The 27,862-nt window shown below is 41.3% G+C and overlaps 1 protein-coding gene across 13 annotated transcripts in view; it reads left to right on the forward strand.

The window, feature by feature from the left end:
• Window positions 1-27,862, forward strand: part of BCL2L11 (BCL2 like 11) — a 50,159-nt gene that overhangs the window by 2,232 nt on the left and 20,065 nt on the right. For 2 of the 13 annotated variants that reach the window (XR_005372399.1, XR_005372400.1), the window contains exons 1-3: window positions 47-322; window positions 665-1,059; window positions 25,082-25,276. Coding sequence is in view for 7 of the 13 variants with exons in the window: in XM_038561429.1 (XP_038417357.1) it covers window positions 174-322; window positions 665-1,059 (544 nt within the window). In the remaining 6 variants the exon portion in view is untranslated. Of the gene's footprint in view, window positions 1-46; window positions 358-664; window positions 1,060-10,486; window positions 10,541-15,268; window positions 15,587-25,081; window positions 25,277-27,862 lie in introns of those variants that run through there. The other 11 variants (XM_038561428.1, XM_038561432.1, XR_005372398.1 and 8 more) reach the window with 9 other exon arrangements.

Below are 27,862 nucleotides of genomic sequence, written 5' to 3' on the forward strand. Positions count from 1 at the left end.
GCGGGAGGAGGGGCGCGCGGGCGGGGAGCGGGAGGGACCGCGGGCGGGGAGCGCCCGAGCCCCGGCCGAGCCGCGCTCCGAGTTACAAACTCTATTGTGACGCACTTACTACGACTGCCGGCCCTTGCCAAACCTTCCCCAGACTTGCTGCCCTCAGCACTTTCGGCAGAACAATGGGGCCGGAGTGGGGAACGCGGCCAGCCGCCTGCAATCGCTGCATCTGCGCCCGCTCCTGTGCTCCAGCGCGGTATCTGATCCCGGGAAATCGGAGCCTGCTGGGAGTTTCCGACTTATTCAAGTCGGCCCTGAGCAAAGAGTGCATGTGAATACACTTAACACAAGCGGCTTCTGAAACATGTGTGTGTGTATGAGTGTGTGAGTGTGAGACAGCACCAGTTTCACATTGACCTTGTAATTGTGTTTTGTTTGGTGGCAGGAAGTTTAGTCCCACCCCCTCCCCTCCCCCCGCAAAGATAGAGGTACCTTTGTTATTTTAGGTGTGTTTTTATTCTTATTTGGAAGATCCTCAGAGAAGTGTATGAACCAACAACTTAAAGTATTTGCTGTTCTAAAAGCTTTGGAGGAATCCGCAAAAGTTAGCTAAATTTACTTGTTGTAATTATTATTTTGCTTAAGATAATCTTAGTTTTTGCTTTATTTGCAGAAAAAAAGACCAAATGGCAAAGCAACCTTCAGATGTAAGTTCTGAGTGTGACAGAGAAGGTGGACAATTGCAGCCTGCTGAGAGGCCTCCTCAGCTCAGGCCTGGGGCCCCTACCTCTCTACAGACAGAACAGCAAGGTAATCCTGAAGGCGAAGGGGACCGCTGCCCCCAAGGCAGCCCTCAGGGCCCGCTGGCCCCACCAGCCAGCCCCGGCCCTTTTGCTACCAGATCCCCGCTTTTCATCTTTGTGAGAAGATCCTCCCTGCTGTCTCGATCCTCCAGTGGGTATTTCTCTTTTGACACAGACAGGAGCCCGGCACCCATGAGTTGTGACAAATCAACACAAACCCCAAGTCCTCCTTGCCAGGCCTTCAACCATTATCTCAGTGCAATGGGTAAGCAATACCTGGGTAAGAGTAGTTAATGTGTGGTTGCTTGAATATCTGTCTAAAGGCTGTGTGTGGCATTTAAATTAAACTCTCTTTTAGAATCCTTTTATTGATTTAGTCCATATTTTGATGGGGATGTCAAATAAGACCTCAAAACCAACATTTTTTTTTTATACATGTTACCAAGTTTTGTGGCAGTGATAAAACGTATCTAGTATCACCTATTGATCCTGGCCGCCTGCCTTCATTAAAGTGTGTGTGTGTTGTTCTAACCACTAAGACTTAACTATTAATGACCTTATGCTTGAAGGGGACTCGGTCAAATATAGCAAATAGCTTAACGACATAACCAAACATGAAGAAAGATGAGACAAGTTCCCCATTTTCAAAAATGACACTTAAAAAGTGATCTAATTCATCAAGGCAGTACCAATATAGCATCACAAAAATGGTTTGTTTTCCACTCGATTTCTCTTTGAGCTGATTTTTTGTTTGCTCAGAGGTTTTGGATATAGTACTAAGAAGATGAGATTGTGGGATTTTATTTCAGGGGTTAAAGACTGCTCTAGGGTCTGAACCAAAAAAACCTGACAGTACAATCAGTGAGGAAACTGAACTGGTAAGGACTGTGGCAGATTGGAGATCGTAACTGCCCCCGACTGTGGGCGTGTGGTCTCAGAATGGTAGGTTTTCCTATATTGTATAGTGCAAAATAGCCCAGGAGTGCAGATTGACAATTGACAATTTAGAGCAAGCCAAATAAAAACATCTGTTTGCTAGATTTGACCCTTGAGCCCCCAGCATGTGACTTTGAGCATGTTCAGTTCTGGCAGCCTCAGTAAGGGAGTAAGTATATATTGATTCAAATCACTCTTTCCCACTAATAGAAAATGTCTTGGTCAGGATTCACCAGAATCTTGCTTACCATTTGGACAGATAAGTCCTTCCTTCCTGCACCGATGAGATAGAAGTTGGCAGTATTATTCCTTAAGGATCCAGTATAGATTTTCTTACAACGTAGATCACACTTTGGCCAAAGTCTAACTAAAACCAAGTCCTGGAAGACAATGACAAATCTTGAATTTGCAGATACTATTGGGCTCTGTGTCTCGGCCTTCAGAGAGCTGCAGGTCTGTCCCTGTGTTATAGTTAGAACCTCAGAGAATTGGTTGCTTATCTGGTTGGGGATACCTGGGAAGTAGCAAAGAGAGATGGTAAAGACACCAGTAGCTGCATGTTGGCTAGATATCTTCTGCTAAAAGTTGAGATAGACTTTGTTAAGATCCCTCCTTAGGGAAAGGAGCTTGAAGTTTATTGCTACTATTGCTTTGATAATTACGACCATCCTGAATTCATTTGAACCTTCCTAGTTGGTACTTGTAAATGTTTGCCCATGAAAGTTCTCCCGAGTATATGAATCTACAGCATTCTTGCTCACTCTGAGTGAACGGGGCTTTATGGTATGTGTTTTTGAAAACCTGTGTATTTTAAGGATCCTTTGGAAGCCTTGTAATTTTTCCTGCAGACCTATAAATCTGCCTCTACAGGTGGTGGCTTAATGCACAAAAATAGTTTCTCTTAATCAGGAAGAGTGGGTGAGATAGTGTGTTTTTTGTTTTGTTTTGTTTTTTTAAGTATGTACAGTGACATACTATTTTCAGCGAGCTTATTATAAGGTAGGCACCGTTACTCAAGATGACAGATGTAATTCTTCAGAGATCACGATCTAAGTTATTAAGTAAAGTTATGTTTATACCTGTGAAGTCGAGTCATGGGTCCCAAGGTGTAATTTTATAGTAGTAACTACATTCTAGTAGATTGGCATGATAACTGAGACTTGAATGGAGAGGATTAAATGATAAGATATAAGGAGTTTGGGTTAGTGCACCAAGGTAAGTTTTCAGAATTAGGTTCTGGGGAGATTTGTTTGTTGGGGTGGGGGACAAATGGGGAACTGGAGAGGACTTAGTCAGATGTGAGTTTTATCAAACTGAAGCATAAAATTGACCCTCTCTGTAGTTTCTAACTTCTTTCCTGCTCATTCTTCTAACAGTTCCATGCCTAAAGACCCCTGAAATATGCCGAGTTGATACATTTGGGTTCTTTTCTCTAGTTTCTAATTATGTTTAGAGTGTTTTTTACTGAACCATATCCATGAAGATCTTCAGTGAAGCTTTTGGTAATTTATTGCAAAATACATTTTTCATGGAGAAGTCTTTATGATTGGTTTTAGCTGGGACACCACAAATGTGAGATTATAAAGAGGAACTCCTTCACTCATAAGAGTTTCTGCTCAGCAAGTTGGGGTAGATAGCAGTAGATCTTGCAGTTCTGACCTTGTATCTTTGTTCTAATGAGAAAGTGAATTCTTGTCTAGGATGTACATCAAGTAGATGTTAATACTAGAAGTGTCTTCATATTTTCCTCCATGTCCCCTATTTTTGGGGTACATTCAAACAATATTATATTTTTCCATGAAAAGGAAAGCTTCCCCACCCCCCCACTTGTACCAACCAAATCTTGGTCTCTGTATACCCTGGGTGGATTGATTAATTTGACAAATGCTCTCTTTCTTAGTGATTAACTGATTACTTTAGTTAAAATCATTGACAGGTATTAGGTTTCTGAGTGCTTTCTCTGGTGTGTGTGTGTGCTTATGCCATAATGTGTTTTTAATACAAATTGTGTGCTAAATTCTGCACAAATTCATACTTTGGAGGTGTAGGTGTTGCAGTTGGAAGTAAGAATTGAGAAAGGTCAGAATGTGCTAGTGAACATTATGAACAGAGTGAGAGCTAGTTCATTAACTTCATGCATCAAATGACTTAAACATTGGTTCCCTCGAACATCAGAGTTTATAGGTAGGAGTTGTGTTGTCCTTTATTTTCCTTCGCATCTTGTGCATACTCCTCTTGCAGCTGATAATTGTCTGACCCACCTTTTAGATTGTGAGCCCTCTGAGGAGAGGCACGACATCCTGGAAATCCTAATGAGGGCATGACAAAGGAAATGCTCAGGAGATGTTCAGAGTTTTGAGTCTTGCTCATCAGTCTTTCATAAGAGCCAACTGAGGACAAATAAGATTTCAGAAAAAGTCTGGTAGCAAGAAAAAGACCCTGAGCAACCCCCCCCCCCAAAAAAAAAAATATTTTTAACTATTTGTATCTAACTGTAAGATTTGTTTTGTGGGGGTGACATATGAGGTTTGGCTCAGCCCAGGCCCAGTAGGGAAGCTACAGGTGAGTACTGAGCACTTGCAAAGCAACTAGTGCAATTTGAGATGTGCTTGTTAGTGTCAATCCACGCTAGAGTGTGAAGACTTAGTATGTAAAGAAGAAAGTAAAATATCACACTCATCTTCGTATTAATGATATATGGAGATATTTTGAATATATTGGGTTGAATAAAAACTTTTTTATTGTAGTTAAAAAAAACCTGCATAAACCTCATAAAACTTAACCATCGTAACCACTTCTAAGTGTACATTTCAGTAGTGTTAATAAGTATATTCACATAGTTTGCATCCCACTCCCAAAACTTTCTCCTCTTATAGAACTAAAGCACTATACCCATTAAACATCCACTCTGCAATTCCCCTCCTCCCAGCTACTAGCACATTGTATCTGTGTCTATGATTTCGACTGTTCTAGATAGCTTGTGTAAGTATCTATCTTACGTGACTGGTTTATTTCACTTAGCATTGTGTCCTCAAGGTTCATCCTTATTCATCATCATTAGCCTTCTCTTCCTTTTTAGAGCTGAATAATAATCCATTGTATTTATGTAACACACTTTTTAAATTCATTCATCCATCAGTGGACATTTGGGTTGTTTCCATCTCTTGGCTATATTCTGAGTAATGTCACCCTAAATATGAGTGCGCAGACATCTCACAGATGATGCTTTCAGTTCTTTCAGAAGTATGCAAACATCTCTTCAGAATCACACTTTCAGTTCTTTTGGATATCTATCCAAAAGAACTATCTATCCAGTATTTTTAATTTTTTGAGGAACCTTCATACTGTTTTCCATAGTGGCTGCACAATTTTATATTCCCACCAGCCGTGTACAGGGGTTCATTTCTCTATATCCTCACCAACATTTTCCTTTTTTTTTTTTTAATAATCTGTGTGAAGTGCTTGTTGTAGTTTTGATTTTAGTTTCCTGGATGAGTGATAGTGAGCATCTTTTTATATGCTTGTTGTCTATTAAATAAAATATTTTTTATATTCATTTTACCTGTTTCTTTTTACTTTTTAAAAGTGTTTCTTCTAGAAAAGTAGCAAATTAGATCCATGGCTGGCATTCTGTTTATCTGGATAGGTTGCTTTGCAGATGGAGGAGCTAAAATGTTCAGGGGCACTTTAGCCAGCCAGACCTTACTCTTCCCACTCATCGTTTCCATGTAATTTACTCCTTTGGTTGCTTTTGTTGACTTTATAGTGAAAGTACTTAGCCTGATCTTGTAAGCATCTTAAATAAGCTTTGTTGATAGCTGTGTTCTTCTGGCAAGTATAAATACCAGTTTGGGTTTACTTTTTCAAAACTCCAGCTTTTTTGAAAAAGTTGAAGGTGGGGTGGTTTAGTTCTTCAGGCATCTCAAGGCTGCCTAGAGCTTCTGATGATAGTCTTCTTTGCTGAAGACCCACTTCTGGCTTCTAGACTCAGGGTCACTAATTTGGAAACTAAGAGAAGCAAACCTGCTTTACAGGTCCTGAGTAGGGATAGAAAGTGAGAAAAATGAAAGTTTTTTTTTTTTTCTAACTCATTCCAAACAAAATTTAATAATTGATAATACAGATACCATATATGCCCTTTGCCTAGTTTCCCCCAATGGCAACATATTATATAATAGTACAGTTCACAACCTGGAAGTGACATTGATAGAAGCTAGCTACCTTATTCACGTTTCACCAGTTCCCCGTGCACTCCATTTTGTGCGTGCATGTGAGTGTGATTTACTCCTATGCAATTAATCAGATGTGGAGATTTGTGTGATCACCATTAACAGTCAAGATACAGAACAGTTCCATTACAAGGAGCCCTTTTTGTACCTCCCTTCTGTTTCCACCCCCCAACAACCCACTGATCTGTACTACATATCTACACTTCTGTCATATGTGACCTTTTGAGATGGGCTTTTTCACTCAGCATAATTCCACAGAGATCCACCCACAATGTTGCGCGTATCAGTAATTGCTTGGTTTTTATTGCTGAGTAGCATTCCCCAGCGTGAAGCGTTGATTGACCCGTGGAAAGACATTCGGGTTGTTTACAAGTTCTGGCACCCCAGGCACTTACTGGAGGGCTAGCCAGCCCACGCTGCAGGTTGTACGTTATCCCCTGGTACGTCTTCTGGGAGCTGCCATTTGAATGAGGGCACAGGCTTCCTGGTAAAGCCACCTCACCAGGTGACTGGCCAGGACACCACACCTCGACAACAAACTGCTGCTGTAAATACTCCCGGACAGGTTTTTGCATTTATGTGAATTTTCATTCCCAGAAGTACAGTTGTTGGATCATGTGGTAGTTTAGTTTTTTAAGAAACTGTTGTTTGCCACAATGGTTATGTTCCCATCAGCAACGTAGGAGGGGTCCAGTTTTTCTAAATCTTAGCCAGCATTTGGTGTCATCACTATTTTTTTTTAGCCATTTTGACACATGCCTTATTGTAGCTTTAATCTACATGCCCCTCATGGCTAATGGTGTTGAATATATTTTCATGTGCTCATTTTGCATATGTATACGCTCCTCCAGGAAGTGACTGCTTCTGTGTTTTGCTCATTTTTTCAATTGATTTGGTTTTTTACTCTTTCACTCTTTTTGAGAGCTTTTTTGCATTCTAGACTCAAGTCAGATATGTGATTTGCAAACATTTTCTCCCATTTTGTAGCTTCTCTTTTCATACTTTCTGTAGAGCAAAGTTTTAAATTTTGGTAAATTTCAGATACCAGTTTCAAGTTTTTGGTGTCAGTTAAGTACTCTTTGCCAAGCCTAAGCCCCAAGATTTTTGCCTCGTTTGTTTTTGCCCAGAGTTTTATAGTTTCACATTTTACATTTGGATTTGTGATTCATCATGTTGAGTTAATTTGTTTATAAGGTATGACGTATAGATCAAAGTCTGTCCTTTCAACTGTAGATCCCCAGTTGCTCTTGCACCATTTATGGAAATTGTCATCCTTTTTCCACTTACATTAGCTCTTGAACAACATGTGGCGAGGGGCACCATGCACGGAAAATCCATGCATAACTTGTGACTGCCTCAAAACTTAACTACTGGTAGACTACTAATAGCCTGCTGTTGACCAGAAGCCTTCCCAGTAAGACAAACTGTTGACAGACACACATTTTGTATGTTATGTGTATTGTACACTGAATTCATACAGTAAGCTGGAGGAGAGAAAAGGTTATTGAAAAAATTCAGTGAACCTGTTGTGCAAGGGTCAACTATAATTGCTTTTGCACCTTTGTTCAAAATCAGCATGTTTTTGTGGATCTATTTCTGGATTCTCTTCGGTGTTCTCTTGAACTATATGTCTGTCCCTCTGCCAGGACCACGCTGCCTTCATTACTCTGGTTACATATTGGACCATAATAATGGATGGACACAGTGATTCCTCAGACTTTATTCTTTTTCTTCAAAATTGTTTTAACCTGGGTCCTATGCCTTTTCATCTCTCTTTTAAAGTGGGCTTGTCTGTGTCTTCCACAACCCTGCTGGGGTTTCCATAGGAATTGTATTAAACTTACAGATCAGTTTGGGTCAAGAACTTGTACCTTGATTGTGTTGTCTTGCATTCCATAAACAGGTATGTCTTCAAATATTTAGTTTTGTAGGTGTTTTATAATTTTCAGTGTACAGATCTTGTAGATGTTTTGTTGGACTTCATTCACTTGGGAACAATTAGTAATGGTATTATTTTTAAATTTATTTTCAACTCATTTATTTTTAATATGTAGAAATACAGTTCATGTTTGTTTGTTCTTATATTCTGGAGCCTTGCTGAACTCAGTAGTGAGAAAATTTTTTGTAAATTTCTTGGGAGTCCAATGAAGACATGTTATCTGTAAATAGGAAGTTTTATTTCTTCCTTTCTAATAATCTGTGCATTTTCTTTCTTTTTCTTGCCCTATTACACTGATTAGAACTTCTAGTTTTGGGTGAATGAGAGGTGAGAACAGACAGCCTTCCTTGCCTCATTCCTCTAGGGGGAATGCTTTCAGTCTTTAATCATTGAGTCTGACATTAGCTGTAGGTGTTTTGTAGATGCTCTTTTAAAAAAAATGAAATTTCTCTATTCCTAGATTGCTGATAGTATTTATCATGAATGAAATAGTTATAAAATGTTTACTCTGCATCAACTAATGTGAATGTAGGAGTTTGCTTATTTTAGAATCTGTTGATAATGGTGAGCTACACTGATTTATTCTATCTTGCAAGCATGGGACTAGCCCTACTTGGTCAGGGTGTAGTTCTTTTCATACATTGTTGGATTGAATTTGCTAATATTTTCTTGAGGGTCTTTGTGCCTAAGTTCATGAGAGTTATTTATCTGTTGTTTTCTTTTTAAACTGTTCTGGTTTTGATCAGGGCCTTAACAGAGGTTGGGAAATGTTCCCTTCTCCTCCCTTTTCCAGAAGAGATTGTGTAAAGTTGGTATTCTTTAAATGTTTGGAAAAAAAATTATTTAAAATGTTTGGTGGAACTCTCTAATGAGACCACGTAGACCTGAAGGTTTCTTTCTTGGGGAGCGGGGGAGGAGTTTAAGTTACAAATTCAGTTTTTTAGTGTTTGTAGGACTATTCAGGTTGTCTGTTTCATCTTGGTTGAATTTTAGTAGTTTATGATTTTCAACTACAAGGAATTGATCCATTGGTTCTAAGTTGTTGAATATTGAGTGCATAAAGTATTTATGTTGTTCTTTATTATCTTAAGTGTGTGCAGGATCTGTTGTGATAGTCCATTTCATTCTAGATATTGGTGGTTTATGTTTTCCTATTTTTTTTTATCCTTTCAGGAGGTTTATCAGCTTTATTTTTTAAAATCAGCTTTTTTGTTTCATTTTCTCTATTTTCCTATTTACAGTTTTTTTGTTTAGTATTTCTTTCCTTTGGTTTGCTTTATGTTTATTTTGTCTTTTCTAGTTTCTTGGGGTGGGAACTTGGAGGAATGTTTTGAGACCTTTCCTCTCTTCTATTGAAGCATCTAGTGCCATAATCTCACCACTGCTTTAACTGCATCCCATATGTCTAGGGAGACTGTTTTCATTTTCATTGACATTCATGTGTTTTTATTTCCTTTGAGATTGCTTCTCTGACCCAAAAACATTTAGAAGTGTGTTGTTTCATTTCTAAATGCATGGCAATTATCTGGTCTTTCTGTTACCATTTTCTTGTTTGATTTCATCATGGTCAGAGAATAACTGTGTTATTTTTTCAATTATATTAAATTTGGTAAATGATCCACAAGAGCTTGAAGAATATCTATATTCTGCTGTTGTTGGATGGAGTGTTCATAATATATTTGCCAATTAGATCTTATTGATTAATTGTGTTGTCCAGGGACACCTGGGTGGCTCAGTTGGTTAAGCATCTACCTTTGGCTCAGGTCATGGTCCGCTGGGTCCTAGGATCAAGTCCCACGTCAGGCTCCCTGCTCAGTGGAGAGCCTGCTTCTCCTTCTCCCTCAGCCTCTCCCCTCACTCATGCTCTCTCTCCCTCTTTCTGTCTCTCTTGCTAGCTCTATCTCAAATAAAGAAAATCTTATTTTTAAAAAATTGTGTTGTCCAGCTCTCCTATATCTTTGCTGATTTTCTCTGTGGTAGTTCTGTCAGTTGCTTAGACAGATGCTGTTGAAGTCTCCAACCAGAAGGATAGTTTGTCTTTCTCCTTTCAGATCTATCAGATTTTGCTTCATGTATTTCTGAGGCACAGTTGTTTGGTGTTCACACATTTTGAATTTTTAATGTCTTCCTGTTAGATTGATCCTTTTATCATTGCCAAAAAGTCTACTTTATGTGATACCAACCAATATAGCCACTTCTGCTTTTCGTAAAAAATACTAATAATGGTACATCTTTATATGGTGTATTTTTTTCCATTTATTTACTTTCAAGCTACATATATTTGAAGTAAGTTTTTTTGTATAGAACATATCTTCAAATAATACTGCTTTTACCCACTCATCAAATTTTTTAAATGGTGTATTTAGATCATTTACATTAAAGGTAATTGTCTTAAATCTGCCATTTTACTGTGTTTCTGTTTCTGTGTTTCTTTGTTTAAGAAGAATTTCCTGGACCGCCTGGGTGGATCAGCAGCTGAGCGTCTACCTTTGTTTTTTTGTTTTGTTTTGTTTTGTTTTTTAAATTTTATTTTATTTTATTTTACTTTTAAACAAATTTATTTTTTTATTTTTATTTATTTATGATAGGCACACAGTGAGAGAGAGAGGCAGAGACATAGGCAGAGGGAGAAGCAGGCTCCACGCACCGGGAGCCCGACGTGGGATTCGATCCCGGGTCTCCAGGATCGCGCCCTGGGCCAAAGGCAGGCGCCAAACCACTGCGCCACCCAGGGATCCCTGAGCATCTACCTTTGGCTCAGGTCATGATTCTGGGGTTCAGGGATTGGGTCCTGCATTGGGCTCCCTCCGAGGAGCCTGCTTCTCCTTTTGCCCTATGTCTCTGGTCTCTGCCTCTCTGTGTGTCTCTCATGAATAAGTAAATAAAAAAAATTTTTTTTTTAATTTCCTTAGTGGTTGTCTTAAGTATTACAGTATACAAATGTAGCTTGTTATGATCTATTGACATCGATGATATCAACATTTTTTGTTTGGTTTGGCTGCAGTGTAAACAACCTTACATCCCTTCAGGTCTCTTCACCTGCCCCACATTTCAGATACAATTTGTCTTAAACATTTCATCTATATACAAAGTGATGTCCTATTTTGTGCTTCATCCGTCAAATGTAATTTAAGAAGCTCATGAGAAATAGGCTGATCTAGTATATTTCCTCCTCTCTTCTCTACATTTCAATAGTCTTTCCTTTCTGAGGTTCTCAGTCTTCTGTTACTATTTCCTTTGTGTTCAGAAGACTTCCTTCAGTCATTTCTAAATAATAGGCCTGCTAGCAACAAGCCTTGGTTTGGTTCCTGTGTTTGAGAATCTTTGTTTTTTCCCTTAATTCCAAAAGGATATTTTCAGTGGATCTAGAATTCACAGCTGGTTAGCTGTTTGTTTGCTTGTTTGTTTTGTATTTTCCTGAACTTAAAAGACATCTGGCTTTCACCGTTTCAGATGAGAAGTCTATCTTTCAACTGTTGTTCTTCTGTAAGTATTGTGTTATTTCTGCCTGGTGCCTTCCAACGTTTTTTCTTTGGTTTTTAGTTTCCAGAAGGGTAATTATGATGTGTTTTGAATTTCTTTGGGTTTCTCCTTCTTGAGATTCATTCCACTTCTTAAATCTGTGGTTTTATGTTTTGTGCCAGATTCAGGAAGTTTTCAGCCATTATGTCTTTGAGTATTTTTTCCTTTCTTTTGGGACTCTGATGACAAGAATGTCTTTTCGTTGTGGTCCTTGAGACTGTTTAGTTTTCATTCTGTATTGTCTGCTTGAACTGAATAAATTCTGTGGATCTCACATCATGTGCATGGGTTCTGTCATCTGTCATCCCCAATCTATTACTGAGTCCAGCCAGTGAGGTTCTTTTCCCCTCTTTGTTTAGTTGCATTTTTCTGTTCTAAAATTTTTGCTTTCTTCTTCCAGGTGAGGTAGAAATTCAGATCCCTCCTCAGCCTTGCTAATACTTTCCAGCAAAAATGCAGCACCAAATTACATGGCTTTGTTGAATTCTCTTGGGGGATGTATGCTTGGTTCCCCCATAGCCCCTGCTGACACCTGGAAGGGGGAAGTGGTGGAGGGCTGACTCACAGTCTTGCTTCTGTAGGGTGGAGGCTAAAGCTCAGCTCCTCTTGGCTTCTTGTTTACACTGGACTAAGGGTGAGGGATAGACTACCAGCCCTGCCTCCCACCACCCTGTTCCTCTCATGATACTGGATGGTTGTTCCCAGGCATTATCCTTGATGCCAGGTGGGAGTGGGGGCTTGGTGACCCACTGGGTCCCACAGGCACCCGAAGCTAGATAGGAAAAAACCTATGGGCCACTAGCCCTGTTTCCTACCACCTCGTTCGGTCTTGTTGCTGCCAGGTGGGAATACAGGCTCAGCTCCTCACTGGGCCTTCCCCCAACCAGGGGTGGGGGAAGTGGTGTGCTGACTTGCTCTGACTTGTTCTGTCTCATTGCTCATTGATGCTCGGTGGGGGTGGAGGCCCAGCTTCTTGTTGGTGCTTGGGGGGTGGGGGGGAGTGGCAGCTAATCTCCCTTTGTACCACCTCCCTGCTGCTTGTTAGGGATTGGAGGGTCAGTTTGCTGCCGGGCCCCACCAAAGCTACCTTTGAAGGGGAGTCTGCATCATCTGCTACCCCTGGGCAGAAGATGAGAGAGAGCTCCCCACGTGATTTGTCCAGCACTGTTCTGGCAGGGCAGCAGGATTGGCCCTGCCTGCGTCTGCCAAGGAGAAAGACTGGCAGATCTGTTCTCCCTTAGCCTGGTTATACAGCCTGCTGGTAGAACCACAACACCGAAACCGCCCCCCGAGCTGGGGATGGGTGAAAATCAACTCCTTGCCTGGCCATACTGAAACTATAGCTGGGGTCTATAGAATAGGTACGGCCAAAACGGTTTTCCATTGTGAGGCCACCCTTTCCCCACGGCTTTACTGGGAAGAATAGGCTCTCCTGGGAGCTCTTTCTCTCCGTACGTTGGAGACCCACCGTTGGAGAATTCTGTGGGACCCTGCCCAGGATGTATGGAAAGTAATGAGGAAACCAGGGACCTCTCGGCCACATCATTCCTCAAGTCCAAGGGACCCCAAACAGCCCACCTCTTCTTTCCCCTTTCAACAGCATCTTGTTTGTTGTGCTCTCTCTAGGATTTTTAGTAACACAGGGTGGGGCCTGGGGGGATTTGGTTGACCCCACCTTGGTGGGATTGGAAGTCTGTATCTTGTAACTAAATATTTATAATGAGTGTTGATTGGCTCTGATGGCAGAGTACTACTTGGAATTTTAGCCACCACCTCTTTCACTCTCTGATTTTACACTCTGGAATAATAATTGACTTTTAACTTTGGGGGAGAGATTTAGCAGTACTCTTAGCCACTGTTTTCACAATTTTACTGTGATAATTGCAGTGTTTCTTGTCCTAACTGCCTTGTATGTGACCCTGGTGGTGAGCCTGTGGGATGTCCACCCTGCTTTGCTCACATGTCCTGCCTGGAAACCATAGGGGTGATTCCAGTCAGATTCCACGGGCTGTAGGGGAACTTCTTATTGGAGAAAGTAAGCCCTGTGGTCCTACATGATTGGACTAAGAAAGAAAAAGAGATCCCATCATGCATTGATTTGTGGTTTAGATTTGAAGATGTGCATAGAACTGAATGCTAGGTGGTCTGAGACCTTGCCTCCTGATCTTTTATACCAGGGAACTGGAGCATTTGCTCAGTGCTCGGATGCCCTCATGCCCCTGGTCTGTGGTCACCCTGCCTCTGTTTGGGGGGTTGCTCCCCATGGACCACCACCTCCCACACCAGAATTCACTCGTCTTCATTCCTCCTTTGTGGGAGCAGCCTCAGTCTCTCAGCATATTTCTTATGTGACACAACATTCAGCCTCTTTTTCATCTGGTCAGTGTCCTCTGATGGTTCTGCTTGGTCTGCAGCTGGGACCTGTGCTGAGGCATGTGACCCAAGTTGGCTTTCCTTCTCTGTGGAGGTCTTGTTGACACAAACCAAATGCCTGTCCTGTAAGACCTTGTGGGCTTGGTCCTGTGCTGTGCTCTGGGTCTAAGCACCATGCCACCCACCCATCCTCAGACCCTGCTCTGAGGCACAACGAACTGTCTGCCGTTCCTTTATTCTGCTGGAAATGCTAGGAGAAACATGTGCACCGGACAGTTGATCAAGGCATTATTTATCCCAGCCAAAAAAAATTATGGACTGTCCTAACCGTACAGGGAAAATCTCAATTATTACACATCCTTTTGACAGACTGTGGTGCTGTCTTCTTAATGACTTTAAGAAAAATGATGGCATGGAAAATGCTGCTGGCGTAAAGTTCCGTTACAAAAGGTTACAAAATTATTGATGACATCTATGTCTAAGTCTGTTTTTGCTGAGATAGCAAACATACCACAGATTGGGTGGCTTAACCAAGAAACCTTCATCTCATACTTCTGGAAGCTGGAAGTCTGAGATTAGGATGCTAAGCATATCCCAGTTCTGGGGAAGGCCCTCTTGTATCCTCACGTGATAGAAACCTCTTACAAAGGCACTGATTGCATTCATGAGGGCTCCATGCTGGTGATCTGACCACCTCCTAAAGGTCCCATCTCCTAATACCATCACACTGGGGGTTAGGTTCAGCATATGAGTTAATGGGAGGCAAAAACATGGGTATCCAAGAAGTTTGTAAGTGTAAATGGAAAATAGCTCAAAACATTAAAAGCAAGTATTTTTGTTTTCAAGTTTCAAGTGGTCTTATTTGTGTGCCTTTTTGCGTTTCCAAAATCATCACTAGCATTTATAAGAGAATAAATATAGTATATAACACATGTCAGTTTTTCTTTTAATTTGAATCTTCATATTTTTGGCATGCCCAGGAGCTTGTCACTGTGACATGTACATCTTATTTGTGTGATTCAGTAGTAAGTGTCATGCCCTGTGGCATTGGTAAGTAAAAATCTGGAAAGCCAAGCTCATGGCCCGTCACCAGAAGTATTTGTAGATGGACATTAGCCCCTTAATAAAAACCTGGGGTTCGCTTTTTATTTAACAGAGTGAGTGATTTGTGAAACATCTTTGTCCAGTGAGGTTAACAGGTTGTTTTGGCATTGGCGGACTGCTGCTGCTGTGTGTCCTGCAGGGCTGGGCATAGGTCTGGGGCAGGATCTAAGTGGAATGCCAGCTCCCTCAGACCCACTGAGTGACCTGGGCAGACCTGTTAATTTTAGTTTGTTTTCTCATCCATCAAATGAAGACCAAAGTGCTTACCTTAGAGGGTTGTGGGAGCTTCCACATAAACCAATAGAAAGCATCTGATGGGAACCCCATCGCTAATTTATAAATTTTTCTTCTTCCTCCATACCCTGTTGTAGCCATGACATGTCCAGAAGTGTGACAGTAATGAAGGTTCTCCTACTTTCTCTGGAAAGAAGCTGTTTCAGGAATATAGGAAACTCACAGGGAAGTAAATTAATTTGGAAATGCCACTATAATTCTAAGTCTCCCAGGTCCCAGAACAAACCAGCAAAAAAGATCTTTTTCTAGAAACTGGCCTGCTGGGGATGGGGAGGGAAAGTCTGAATCACCCCTAACCTGCCTATGACCCCACACATCACCCTGAAAAGAAGCTTGGCTTCATTGGCAAACCTTTGGACCATAGAGAGACATCTGGAAACCATACTGTGTCTAAGGTGAGCCTGTGTTGGGGACACCTGTGGGCGATGGCCCATTGCACTTGGCAGAAACTTGACTATAGTTTAATATATGTATTTGGAGAAAGAATGGTCTTGAGACATAAGACACAGGCTAAACTACTTTTTCCTGCAGCCAGATGTTAAGCAACCTTTTTTGAAATGAGATATTTTGCTTTTTTGGTTTAACATTAGAAATATTCATTGAGTACAATGAAAAATTTTTTTAAAACAGTTTTTTTTCTTTTTCCTTTGACGGAATTTATGCTTATTTAGCCATCTGTTAAATTTCAAGTTTTATTTCTGAATGAATGAATCATGAATGCTTCTTGGGAACTTTTTCTTCACATTGCTATGAGGTGACCAATGCCAACAGTTAGAACAGCGTTTTCCTGGTGGTGGATGAGTGTAAACTCCGTTCGTATGAGCCCATGCTTTGATGGTTTTGAGTATTTATTAGAATACTACTAGAATACTAGTTGGTATCCCCAGAGTCCTGTATATCCCCTTCTAGTCTAGAATACTAGAATACTACTAGAGTACTAGAATACTACTAGAATGTTAGTTGGGGGGATCCCCAGAGTCCTCTGGGAAACCCAAATTCAACTTTGTATTTCCTCTGTTGTCTGCCCTGGAGCAGATCCCTGGGGTTTATGAGTAGAGTTATCACTCAGCCAGACAATGGTGGAGAGAAGCAGTCCCTGAATCTGGTCTTCTGCAGCCCACAGGCCTGAGTGAGGCTGGGAGCTGTGCTCCAGTTACAGCCTGAGCGTGTCTCTCCTTCTCTCCAGCATCTACACTCGAAGAGGACACAGGCCAGTTGACTGCATAGATTGAGTCTGCAGCCCTGAGAGCTGAGACCTTATGTCCTCTTCAGAAGTAGAACTCTGGGGTGTTGGAGGTGCGAACACAGGCCTTTGGTACTGATGAGTTGCTTTAATTTGGGCTTTGCTGACCTTCTTTAGGAATGAAAATGTTTGTTTTTAAGATTTTATATATTTATTCATGAAAGACAGAGAGAGAGAAACCGAGATACAGGCAGAAGGAGAAGCAGGCTCCCTGCTCAGTGAGGATCTGCTTCTCCCTCTTCCTCTGCTCATGTTCTCTCTCTCTCTCTCTAAAATAAATATATAAAATCTTTTAAAAAAAGTAAAATTTTTTAAAAACATAGAATCAATCACTTCAGTCTGCAAAGGATATGTGTTCAAATTGAAACAGGTTCAACATGATGATTCTCTACTATATGAGTTGCTCTGGGCACTTCCCCCTTCCCAGATATGTCACATTCCTGGACCAGAGCATTTTTCCTAATCCATTTACTGAAATATTTTGATATAACCAAGTAATAGATTTAATGAGTAATTTGAGACTTTGTAAAAGAAGCTGCCTTCAGCAGAAAGGACCTACTTTTTTTCTTTCAAATGTGTGTCTGTGAACAGTATATTAGGTGAGTTGAGCTCGTCAACCTTAGTTTATTGGGGGTTACTTTTCTATGAAATAAGTGTGTTAGCAGACAGACTAATAGATTTCTTGTGGGGTTTTCTGTTTGTTTTTTCATCTCTTGAGGAATTTCTCTTTTTTAAAGACTTGTTTAGGGATCCCTGGGTGGCTCAGCGGTTTGGTGCCTGCCTTTGGCCCAGGGCATGATCCTGGAGTCCTGGGATCGAGTCCCACATCGGGCTCCCTTCATGGAGCCTGCTTCTGCCTCTGCCTGTGTCTCTGCTTCTCTCTCTCTTTCTCTGTATCTCTCATGAATAAATAAATAAAATTCTTTTAAAAAAAAAAAGAAAAAGACTTGTTTATTTGAGAGAGCGTGGGGAGAGAGAGAACCTGAAGCAGACTCCCAATGAGTGGGGACCCTATATGCCCCTTGATCTCATGACCCTGAAATCATGACCTTAGCAGAAACCAAGAGTCAGACACTCAACTGACTGAGCCACCCAGACCCATGTGCTCCTCCTGAGGAATTTCTTAACACAAAGTAGTCTAGAAAGGATTCTGGATATATGCTACTTAACATATATTTGCATTTAGACCTCAATCTTATTTACACCTGGGCATAACTTCTACCAAACTGGTCAAAAACACATACCAACTTAAGAAAATAGTTTGGTACGTAATGGCAGGAGCCCAAATATTTGTAGATTTAATGACAACTCAAGCAGTATTTATTGTAACTTATGAATATCCAGCTCCCTTTTTTTTTTTTTTTTAAGATTTTTTAAATTTATTCATGAGACAGAGAGATAGGTAGAGGGAAAAGCAGGCTCCCCATGGGGAACCTGATGTAGGACTCAATCCCAGGAAACCAGGATCATGCCCTGGGCCAAAGGCCCAGGCTCAGTCACTGAGCCACCCAGGTATTCCTTCATCCCTCTGTTTTCACTTGAATTTTCCCTTCATTTGAAGCTTAGAGCTGTTTTCTCTGTAAAGAAAGCCTGGCAGATTGTATACATCAGCTTTGTTTTCTTGGTAGTCCTTTTTACTGAAGTATATCATGAAGGATGGGAGTGGAGAGTTAGGGAGGGTGACCCAGTCCAGCCCTGATCCCTCCATTGACCCATTATAGCTCTTTGGGCTCATACCTCAACCTGGTTAAGCACGAATGTCCTTTCCTGATGTAGAAAGGTGTGATAACAATTCAGTAATGGTAAGACTCAGTAGTGGTAAGACGGGAGGGGTGGGGCTGGAGGGGAGGGGTGGGGCTTGTGCTAAATTAGAACAACCCCAGTTGAATCTGTATTGCACAGAGTTCCTAAGTCCAGGGGTAGCCAAACCATTTTGCCCAGTTTATGAACACATAGGCATCAGAGTTGGGCCAGAGCAGCCATTCTACCCTGGAGGGTAATGAGTACTGGGGTGGAGGAGGAAGAATGTGTGAACCAAAACAGATAAAAGACCTTCAAAACCACCAGACCTGATGGTCTTTCGGCACAGAATTTCATACGACTTACACTTGGATTTGCATCAGTGGTAACCCTAGTTTCCATGCTTCCTCCATCTGGAAGAGTGTGGCACCTAGGTTACATACCTAACATTTGTGTAGTCTACAGGCAAGACCTGGGATTCTCCTCTATTATTGCTGACTTATGCAAAGGTTATGTAGTATCTTGAACATTAGTACAGGCTGGTCAGTGGATAAAGGAACTTGAGGCTCGACCCATGTTTCTCATTGGCCATGCACCATACCACTCCAGTCTTCCACTGGCTTGAGCCTTCCAGTATCCTTATTTTATATGCAACATTTAATTCTTAGAACATTTCTTTTTATTATTGTGTTTCCTACAAAAAGCTGTGGGCCATGTGTTCACCTCTGTTCCTTAGAGGTGGAACACACACTTTGAGCATAAATGGGCTTGTGCTCAATCAGGATGCACAAGCTTTGTGAGTTTTCTAGGGAGGAGTCACACAGCACTCAGAGTGTGACAGACTTAGGTTTTAAGAACAGATTGATAAACCATTAAGTGTCTAAGCACAGCGATTACATCTTTGTGATTACACAAAAGAGTGTCTGGAATTGAGGTGTCAAGTTTGTCTCTCTCTTCATACGATGTGCAGTAAAAAGAGGAAGCTACCTTTCCTGAATTTGTTTTAAGTGAGAAGCTTTCAATGTGTGCCAGACTTCTGGTGTGTTACCCCACTGTCTATGTTACATCTATGTCTATGTTAACAGGTTAGTGCCTCACTTTGTGTATGGCCATTATAAATTCCAGCTGTGGAAATAAAATTGATAGACTTTTGCATGTTTTGATTTAAAAACTGCTTAAGAGGGGCAGCCCAGGTGGCTCAGCGGTTTAGCGCCGCCTTCAGCCCAGGGCCTGATCCTGGAGACCTGGGATCGAGTCCCATGTCGAGCTCCCTGCATGGAGCCTGCTTCTCCCTCTGCTTGTGTCTCTGCCCCTCTCTCTCTCTCATGAATAAATAAATTAAATAAATAAATACTGCTTAAAGGGTGCCTGGGTGACTCAGTTAAGCATCTGTCTTTGGCTCAGGTCCTGATCTCAGTGTCCTGGGATCAAGTCCTAAGTCTTGCTCCCTGCTCAGCAAGAAGTCGGCTTCTCCCCCTGCCTCTGCCCCCTCCTCCCCTCATGCTCGCTTTCTTTCTCTGTGTCAAATAAATACAAATCTTCATAAAAATAAAAGTAAAATTAAAACTATTTTAAGGTGTAGCTTCTTGGGACTCTGTTTTTGCTCCAGGTCTTGGTCTTCACTATCACTGAGATAAAATACAATAATTCTAAAGCCCTGATGTGAATTAGAAGAGATTTTTGTCACCTGTTTCCTGCTGGCAGTGTTAAATTTCATAGAAGCCATGCTTACTCTGTAGTCAGGAATTTTTACTTTTGTGGTTTAAATTTTCATTTCTTCCCCAAGATCAGATTTTTGGTTGGGTATAGCATACAAGTTACTGAAAGGTAGTAACTTCAAAATTTTTAACACTTTATTCCTAAGGAATGGTTTTAAGTGAATTAATGTACAGAATTATGTATTTACTTTTTAAAAATCCCTAAAAAGCACTTTTTTCTTTATAGTTGTGATGAAGTAAATTGTGAAATAAACTGTCTAGATAGGAAATTCCTGTGTTGTCAGTAGAAGGTACCTAGGGTCTATGTTTGTGTCTTAAAGCAAGCTCAGAGTTGCTCTTCATTTGACTATACATAGAGTTTTGGGGTTATTTTTAATTGTTTTTCAAAATAAGATTGCCAGTCAAATCCTCTAATCCTCTAAAAGGAATTTACTATAGAAATAGAGCTGCAGCTGTCTCAGAGTCTTGGTGCAGCTAGGGTCAGTGTAGGGAAAGCAAAAAGCAGAAGTAGTATCCTGTGTCCTGCATCCTATCCTGTCAGACCTAATAAAGACCCCTGCCAAGCACTATTCAGGGCAGCACATTTCAGGAGCACACTGGGTGGGGGACTAGGATGGTGATGGTGGGTCTTCCCACTGTTCATCGTAAAGGGCACATGGAAGGAACTGGTTCAGGACCAGGTTTGGAGCATGTGGTGGCAGCTTACTTAATGAAAAAGAAGTGAGGGGTGCGTGGGTGGCTCAGTCAGTTAAGCATGTAGTTCTTGATTTCAGCTCAAATCTTGATCTCAGGATCATGAATTTGGGCCTGAGTTGGGCTCCACACTAGGCATGGAGCCTACTTAAAAGAGAAAAAGAAAAAAATAAATAAGAAGGGTAATGACCGAGAGGGATTATAGATTGTCTTTATAGGCCCAGGGAATGGAAGCAAGATTGAGTTGGGGGTTGGCAGGGGGACATTTCAGTTCCCTATGAAAAAGAACTTTGCAGCCTCTAATGCCCTTCGGTGAGGACTGCTCTGCTTTAGGAAAACAGCATGCCACCCATGCCAGGCAGTGGGCCCACAGGCCAGGAGACCCAGCATCATATTTCAGATGGCCCCTGTACCGGGTCTCCCACCTGCCTATGATACTGGACTTCCTGCTATGGCTAAGAGCCAGCAAGTATGCCCTTGGACAGAAACCTAACCACAGGTGTGGGTGTGCTGGGCACGTCACTGGCTTCTCATAAAGATGTAAATCGGTGGGTGGGGCGGGGGAGATGGCTCCGGTGAAATGGGTAAGCAGGTCTTCTGACCTTGAATCGTAAATGGGTGAATTAGGTATTTAGCACATTGGACTTAACGCCTTAGATTGGAATTTCATTGTGGGAAGAATGATGGTGGAAGGGCATAGATTATGCACGCTGCTTTCCAGACTTCCGACCCAACTTCACAGCCTTGGTTTACTGGCAGTTTCCAAATGGTCAGCCTGGAAATGGATCAAAGCAGCTTGTTTTGACTTTCTTGCTCAAGGCCACATAAAAGCACAGGCAACACGCAACTGAAAAGGAGTAAGTATAAAACCGTGGCTTCCTCTCCTGAACTTTATTATTTGTAGTGCTGTCTCCTAGCAGCTGTGCGTAAAGTGCTGTCTTGAATTCATGCGACTGCCCAGGCTCAACACCGACAAGTATGAGGGGAAAACAGATGGAGGAACTTTCTGAGCACCGATACTACGGTCACTTGTGTTTTATTTCTAATTACTCTCATGATCCTCCAGGGGCTCAGTGGAATTGATAAAAGATTTATCAACAAATAAAACAATGCATAGGAGAAACAGACCCGGGGTTGGGGGAGGGGGGAGTGTGTGCTAGCAGTGAAATTGAGTTCTGGCTTACTTCATTTCCGAAGAACCGCTGGAGTTGCTGAAGGTGATTCTGATAGCATTTTCTGCAGTAGAACTTAGGAGAGCAGCAGATGCTCTGGAAACCCTGGAGCCTGATCACTCAGGTGGGTTTCCTAAGGAACCTTTAGCAGGCCAGCTGGCTATGTCCTTTGTCCTCTTGTTAGCTTGTGGATAACTGACTCGAAGATATTTCTGAAGATACTCACTTAAATAAGGAGACTATTGGCTTGAATTGACATCCTAGAATTTTTATTTCCCCAAATGAATATTGAGCTCATGAGTGGCCACCTGCAGAGGCAGTGCTTCCTCTGAACATTTCTGAAATATCTCTTTTTGATTTGGCACTAGTTTCAGAGCTGAAGAGAAATGGTCTTTTAGAGGGTCCTTATGGTTTTTGGCTAAATTAGACTCCTTGGGGAATAGACATGGATGACCCTAAGATGTTGAGAGGAAGGGACCCCACAGTTCCTGATAAGTGCTGGGCAAAATGCACACTTGTCCAAGTAAGATCTGTTGTGGTTTTTTTTTCTCTGTTGTGTGTTTAAAATAAAAATGATTATGATTGTGTCTTCAAAGTCATACATTCCATATCTGTTCAAGGACTGAGAAATCCTTTCTCAGCTCTGAGTTGCATACATATTCAAAGCTTAATTCATGCTGACTGTTTTAAAATCTAATCTTCATTCTGCCTAAGTATTTGTGGATTACTGCACATCTGAAAACAGAAGTGTATGACGTATTTCCATGAATTTTAATTTGGTTTCTGGTTCTGCACTTGAAACTCCACTAGGGACATTCAAGGGAACGAAAACAGTGGCCGCCCCTCGGAAGTGAGAGCTGCACCAATCCTGTCGCTCAGAATGAGCACAGTCACATGAGCTCATGTGTAGGACATGGTACCCCCAGCACACATGCATGCCCCACCCAGTGGTGTTTCTCAGCACCCTCACAGAGCAGGACAGCTGGGTGTAAAGACAATGGCAGTGGCATTGTAATGGAACCTCTGTTTCTTTGACACCTGCTGTTGGTGACAGTGAGGTGGAAGCAGTTGGGTGTTCAAGAAAAATGAGGTTTGGTTTGGCTGACATTGAGTTCATTATGAATTGACGACCTTTCTCTCTCTCTCTCTTTTTTTTTTTTTTTCATTTTCCCACCCTAGTTGGCAGTGCTACAGAAAGCCCTTTCTGAAAGCCCCAGCCTGATTTCACTATCAGCCACTTAACCACGACATTAATTTTTTCAATTGCTGAGCTTAAGATTTGAAATTACCATATGGGTTGGAAAATGTTCTGTAGCTGAACCAGAACGGTCTTTTCACAACTCAAAGTTCTTTGACATTAAAATTGTCCTCCTTTCCATCCGTTCCCCCCTCCCCCCACAGTGGTATGGAAACGTGAATTAATTAGAGCTCAGTATTTTTTTTTCTATAGGAAATACTGTTATCAGTAAATTCTGAATCTCAAAAACATTGTTTCTGAGAGTTCCGATGAAACTTCATTTATCATCTCACAGTTTTGACAGAATTGATGGCTTTGGTTAGAAAATCTGGACCTAGCAGATTCCCCCAGCTGAGTCTGGTGCTTGCAGAACTGGAGCTGGCCTTCCGTGGGCTTTAGGTTGCTGCCGTGGAGTGGTTTTACATTTAGATCACTGTCTGTTTTATTCTCCCCCCACCCCACCCCAGAGTCTTAGTGTCAAGCTTATCGAGTGAGAAATGAATTCTTAAATGGAGAAACTACATTTTCTGTGGACAAAAAATAATGCCTCACCAACATTTTCCCTCTGAAGAATTCTTTAAGTTCATTGCCTTATAAGTTAAAATCTTTATCTTCCTGACTAGACATAAAGAGTTTTTGTTTCAAATAAAGGCACATTTTATTGATCAATATCCATGTTTATTGTTGTGGAATATATTATGGGTTAGAAAGTAAAATATGTGTGCTTGATATTGATAGGCCAGAAATATAAATGTAAATGTAAGTTATCTTTTTGATAGGTGGACTAAATTGTTATAAAGGGAGTAGTTGGATCAGTATCTGGGTAGAATGATAAGGGGAGACCAGTATGTTGAATATTCCCTGACTCTGAGCCCCACCTGCTTCAGGTACACCTTTGGAAGACCATACTGTGGATTCACCATTCTGGTGGTTCATTCTCTGGGTGACAGTGGCACAGAATTAAGCAAATTAATTTGAGCTTTGACCAGCACTACCGTGGGGCTGACAGACTGTTTCTCTAGGGTCAACCAGACCCATTTTTCTGTTCTGGTGGCTTCTCCTGTGACATGAGACCAGATATGAGTCACTAAGATGAAACTAGTGGTGAAGTCAAGAAAAGTGTCTCCTACCCCCAAAAAAGAAGATATTTTTATCACTTCAGAAATCATCTTTGAAATTTATGTTGAAACATGCAGTGGACTGGGATTAAGACTATCTTTTTAAAATACAGGAATAGGGGGTACACAAGTGGCTCAGTGGTTGAGCGTCTGTCTGCCTTTGGCTCAGGTTGTAATCCTGGAGTCCTGCAATTGAGTCCTGCATCGGGTTCCCCATGGGAAGCCTACTTCTCCCTCTGCCTATGTCTCTGCCTCTCTCTGTGTGTCTCTTGTTAATAAATAAATTAAAAATATGTTTAAAAATATAGGAATAGGATATCTTTTAAAATATTCCAAATAGAATTTTTGTTTTAGATCTTACTTTATAACTGTCTATTTTGTGTACATGTTAGGTAGGTTTTACTGCAGGATAAATGATGGTCATGTATTGTAGCTTTATAGATTAAAGGAACAAGAACAAAAAAAAACCCCAGTTTTTCAAAAGCCAAATGGTGACATATGCTATGTTAGAGTAGTCCAGGCAGATCCATCTCCTAGGCAAAAGTTAATTTATATTTTTATTATTGGTTATATTGTATTGTTATTTTTCTAAGTCAGCAAACAAAAATATATACCTACGTACAGTTAGATATCTCTAATCTGTTGTTCTCATCAGTTTGTGTATGCTTAGCCTGGTCTAATCTGTTCTCTTTGGTTACTTAAAATTCCAGGACGTCCCCAAGGTCTCTTTCTTGCCTGTTGCTCAGTGTTCTCGGGGTCTGGTCTGTGCAGCATCTCCAGAGTTGCCTAGGGAACCTGTGAGTGGGCGGCCTCCTGGGCCTCCCACAGGCTCTCCCACCCTTTTTGTCTCACTGCCACACACACCTTTTGGATATATTTGGATCTATATGTTTGTTTAAGCGACTGAACTGTTCTTTCCCAGAGAAGAAACATCTACTTACTTCCTTTGCCTCCTTTTCCAAAATATAGCAGAGCCTTTATCTCTAAGATGAACAAGTTGGATTTGGCCACCAAGAGTCCATATTTTCTTCTTAGCTGCTGGCTAGGCTGACATGTTCACTAGGTGCTAGTTTGATGATCAGCCGACTTCTGACACAGACTGGCTCCTTTGATGGTTGCCAGCCCAAGCATAAGCCAGGAAGAACCTTCTAAACCACACACACAGTAAGTAAAGTGAGGGTGTTAAATAGAATGCAGTAGACCTCATCTATGGTTTGGGGGAAATTAACTGGGGGAGTTATTCTTGTTTCATGTTACAACAGGTATAAAGTTCACTTAGAAATGTCGTGTCCAGGGACACCTGGGTGGCTCAGGGGTTGAGCGTCTGCCTTCCACTCAGGTCGTGATCCGGAGTCCCAGGATCGAGTCCCACATCGGGCTCCCTGCAGGAGCCTGCTTCTCCCTCTGCCTATGTCTCTGCCTCTCTCTGTGTGTCTCTCATGAATAAATAAATAAAATCAAAGTGTCATGTCCAGAAAAATTTACCATTTAAATGTTGAAATTTAATCCACAAGAATGTAAACTCCACGGGAGCAAGGCTTGGCCTATTTGGTTGCCATATCCAGATCATCTCCTAGAAGAGTGTCTAGCATATGGACATTCAAATTCATTGGGTATATTAGTGAATATGTTGATTGATTAAATACTGGATACCTTGCCTGCAGTTTTTAACTTGTCTACCATTTTTATAAGACACATAATCTGTATTTCACACATTTTTTGGACAATTGGTATGATTTTCATTTCTGACTCTAGAATTGAAAGCCAATAGATTATGCATTTTTTTTAATTTATTTTATTTTTTAAGTAAATTCTACACACACAGCATGGGGTGTGAACTCACAATTCCCGAGATCAAGTTACATGCTCCACCGACTGAGCCAATGAGGCTTTCCCTGAAAGCAGTTTACTCTCAAGAGAGCCTTGTATAATGAGAAACAGGTAGAGCTCTGAAGCCCAGAAGAGGTATGTGGTGGTAGCTCTGAAGTGGCCACACGGTGTCCTGCTGGTCACCTGGCATCTCCCTGCAGGGCAAGTTAGGAGGATGGCATGAAATAACTCACGAAACCTTGCAGGCTCTGATGTGTAGTAGGCATTCTAAGAAAAGAGCTTTCTTTTCTCTCAGGGTGAGTTGACTTTTTTAATGCTTCTGAAGTTGGGGGAAAAAACCCACCTGATTGCTGATAGTATAAAAAGAATAGTAATGATTGCTGGTATTGACAGACTAAATCTTGAAAGTGCTATAAACTCCTGAGAAGGAAATGAACTATTACATCATCACCTGGCATCACATCTACCCTGAAAATTTGTGTTCTGCCAGTTTTAGCCATTTAAAACTTAATTTTTATAGGCTTTTATAGAGTAATGATAAAAATATTTGTGTGGCAAAGATACAGCCAAAGTAATTTTTTTATTTGATGGGTATATTCAGGGTACATACCTGGCTTATCCTAGAAGTTTCTCTGTGGTCAGCCTTCATGTTATCCCCTCAGGTCTTCCTTTAGGAATCTTCTCTTGGCTTACTCACCGAGCACAGATAATTCTGAAGAGGATCCATGTGCGTTCTTTGCGCACACACACATACATGCATCCACGTACACCCACACTCTCAGTGCCCACCCTCTCTCGGGCACTCACTCTTTGTGGGGGGGATTATTGTTGGATTCATTTGGGTGGGGGTTGGGCAAAGAAGATGGAGTAAAGAGTTTTGAGAAGACTTGGTAAAAACTCAGTTTATTAGGCTTTTTTTAGAGTGCACTTTTAAGTGCTTTCATAGAGCTATGAATCAACATCAGTTTTACATATAATGATAAAAATTTAGAAACCCCACCTACAAAGTATTTCTACAAAAATACAAAACAGCCATATGTATGGTATTGTGAAATCTGATCATTGTAGGTTTTTAAACATTTTGCCGTGGTCAGAACATAACACGTGTGTTTAATTGGGCAGTGTGGCCCACTCGAACAGTAAAGTTAACACATCACAAGCCCAGGAACCTCATTTCTTTTCATGAGCCCACAATGCTGAACCGTTCTGTCCTGAATGGGGAGGATGCTGTCTTCCTGGCTCTAGTGAGATCTTCTGACAGCTCCCATTTTTTTGCTTCATTTTTGGCCATTCACATGGCTTTTAAATGGTTTCATCAACAAACGGATGAGTGGACTGGACGTGAATGCTAGTGACAATGAAAAACCAAACATCCCTCTTTTTTCTATTTTCAAAAATGCCTTTACTCCTTCACCCAAAGCATTTCTTCTTTCCATGTGAGGTTTGCAGACTTGAATCCACCCTTATTGGCTGCGTGAATAACTGAGATGAATCGTACAAAGTATGCCTTCGTTTGGCTACGTGGTAGCACTTCTGAAGACTGTCACTGTACCTATCCCCATAGAAACAAGCTTTCAGGGACACCTGTGTGGCTCAGCCATTGAGCATCTGCCTTTGGCTCAGGGCATGATCCTGGAGTTCCGAGATAAATAAATAAAATCTTTAAAAAAAAAAAAGAAAGAAAGAAACGATCTTTCAGGTAGCATGCTGTTTCTCAGATTTTCCCTCATTTTACAGCTTTATTTTTTTTCAAGATTTGTATTTATTCATGAGAGACACAGAGAGAGAGGCAGAGACATAGGCAGAGAGAGAAGCAGGCTTCCCGGCAGGGAGCCCAATGTGAGACTCGATCCCAGGACCCTGGATCACACCCTGAGCTGAAGGCAGATGCTCAACTGCTGAGCCACCCAGATGTCCCCA

The sequence above is a fragment of the Canis lupus genome, chromosome 17, assembly GCF_011100685.1.
Source record: "Canis lupus familiaris isolate Mischka breed German Shepherd chromosome 17, alternate assembly UU_Cfam_GSD_1.0, whole genome shotgun sequence".
NCBI classification, from domain to species: domain Eukaryota; kingdom Metazoa; phylum Chordata; class Mammalia; order Carnivora; family Canidae; genus Canis; species Canis lupus.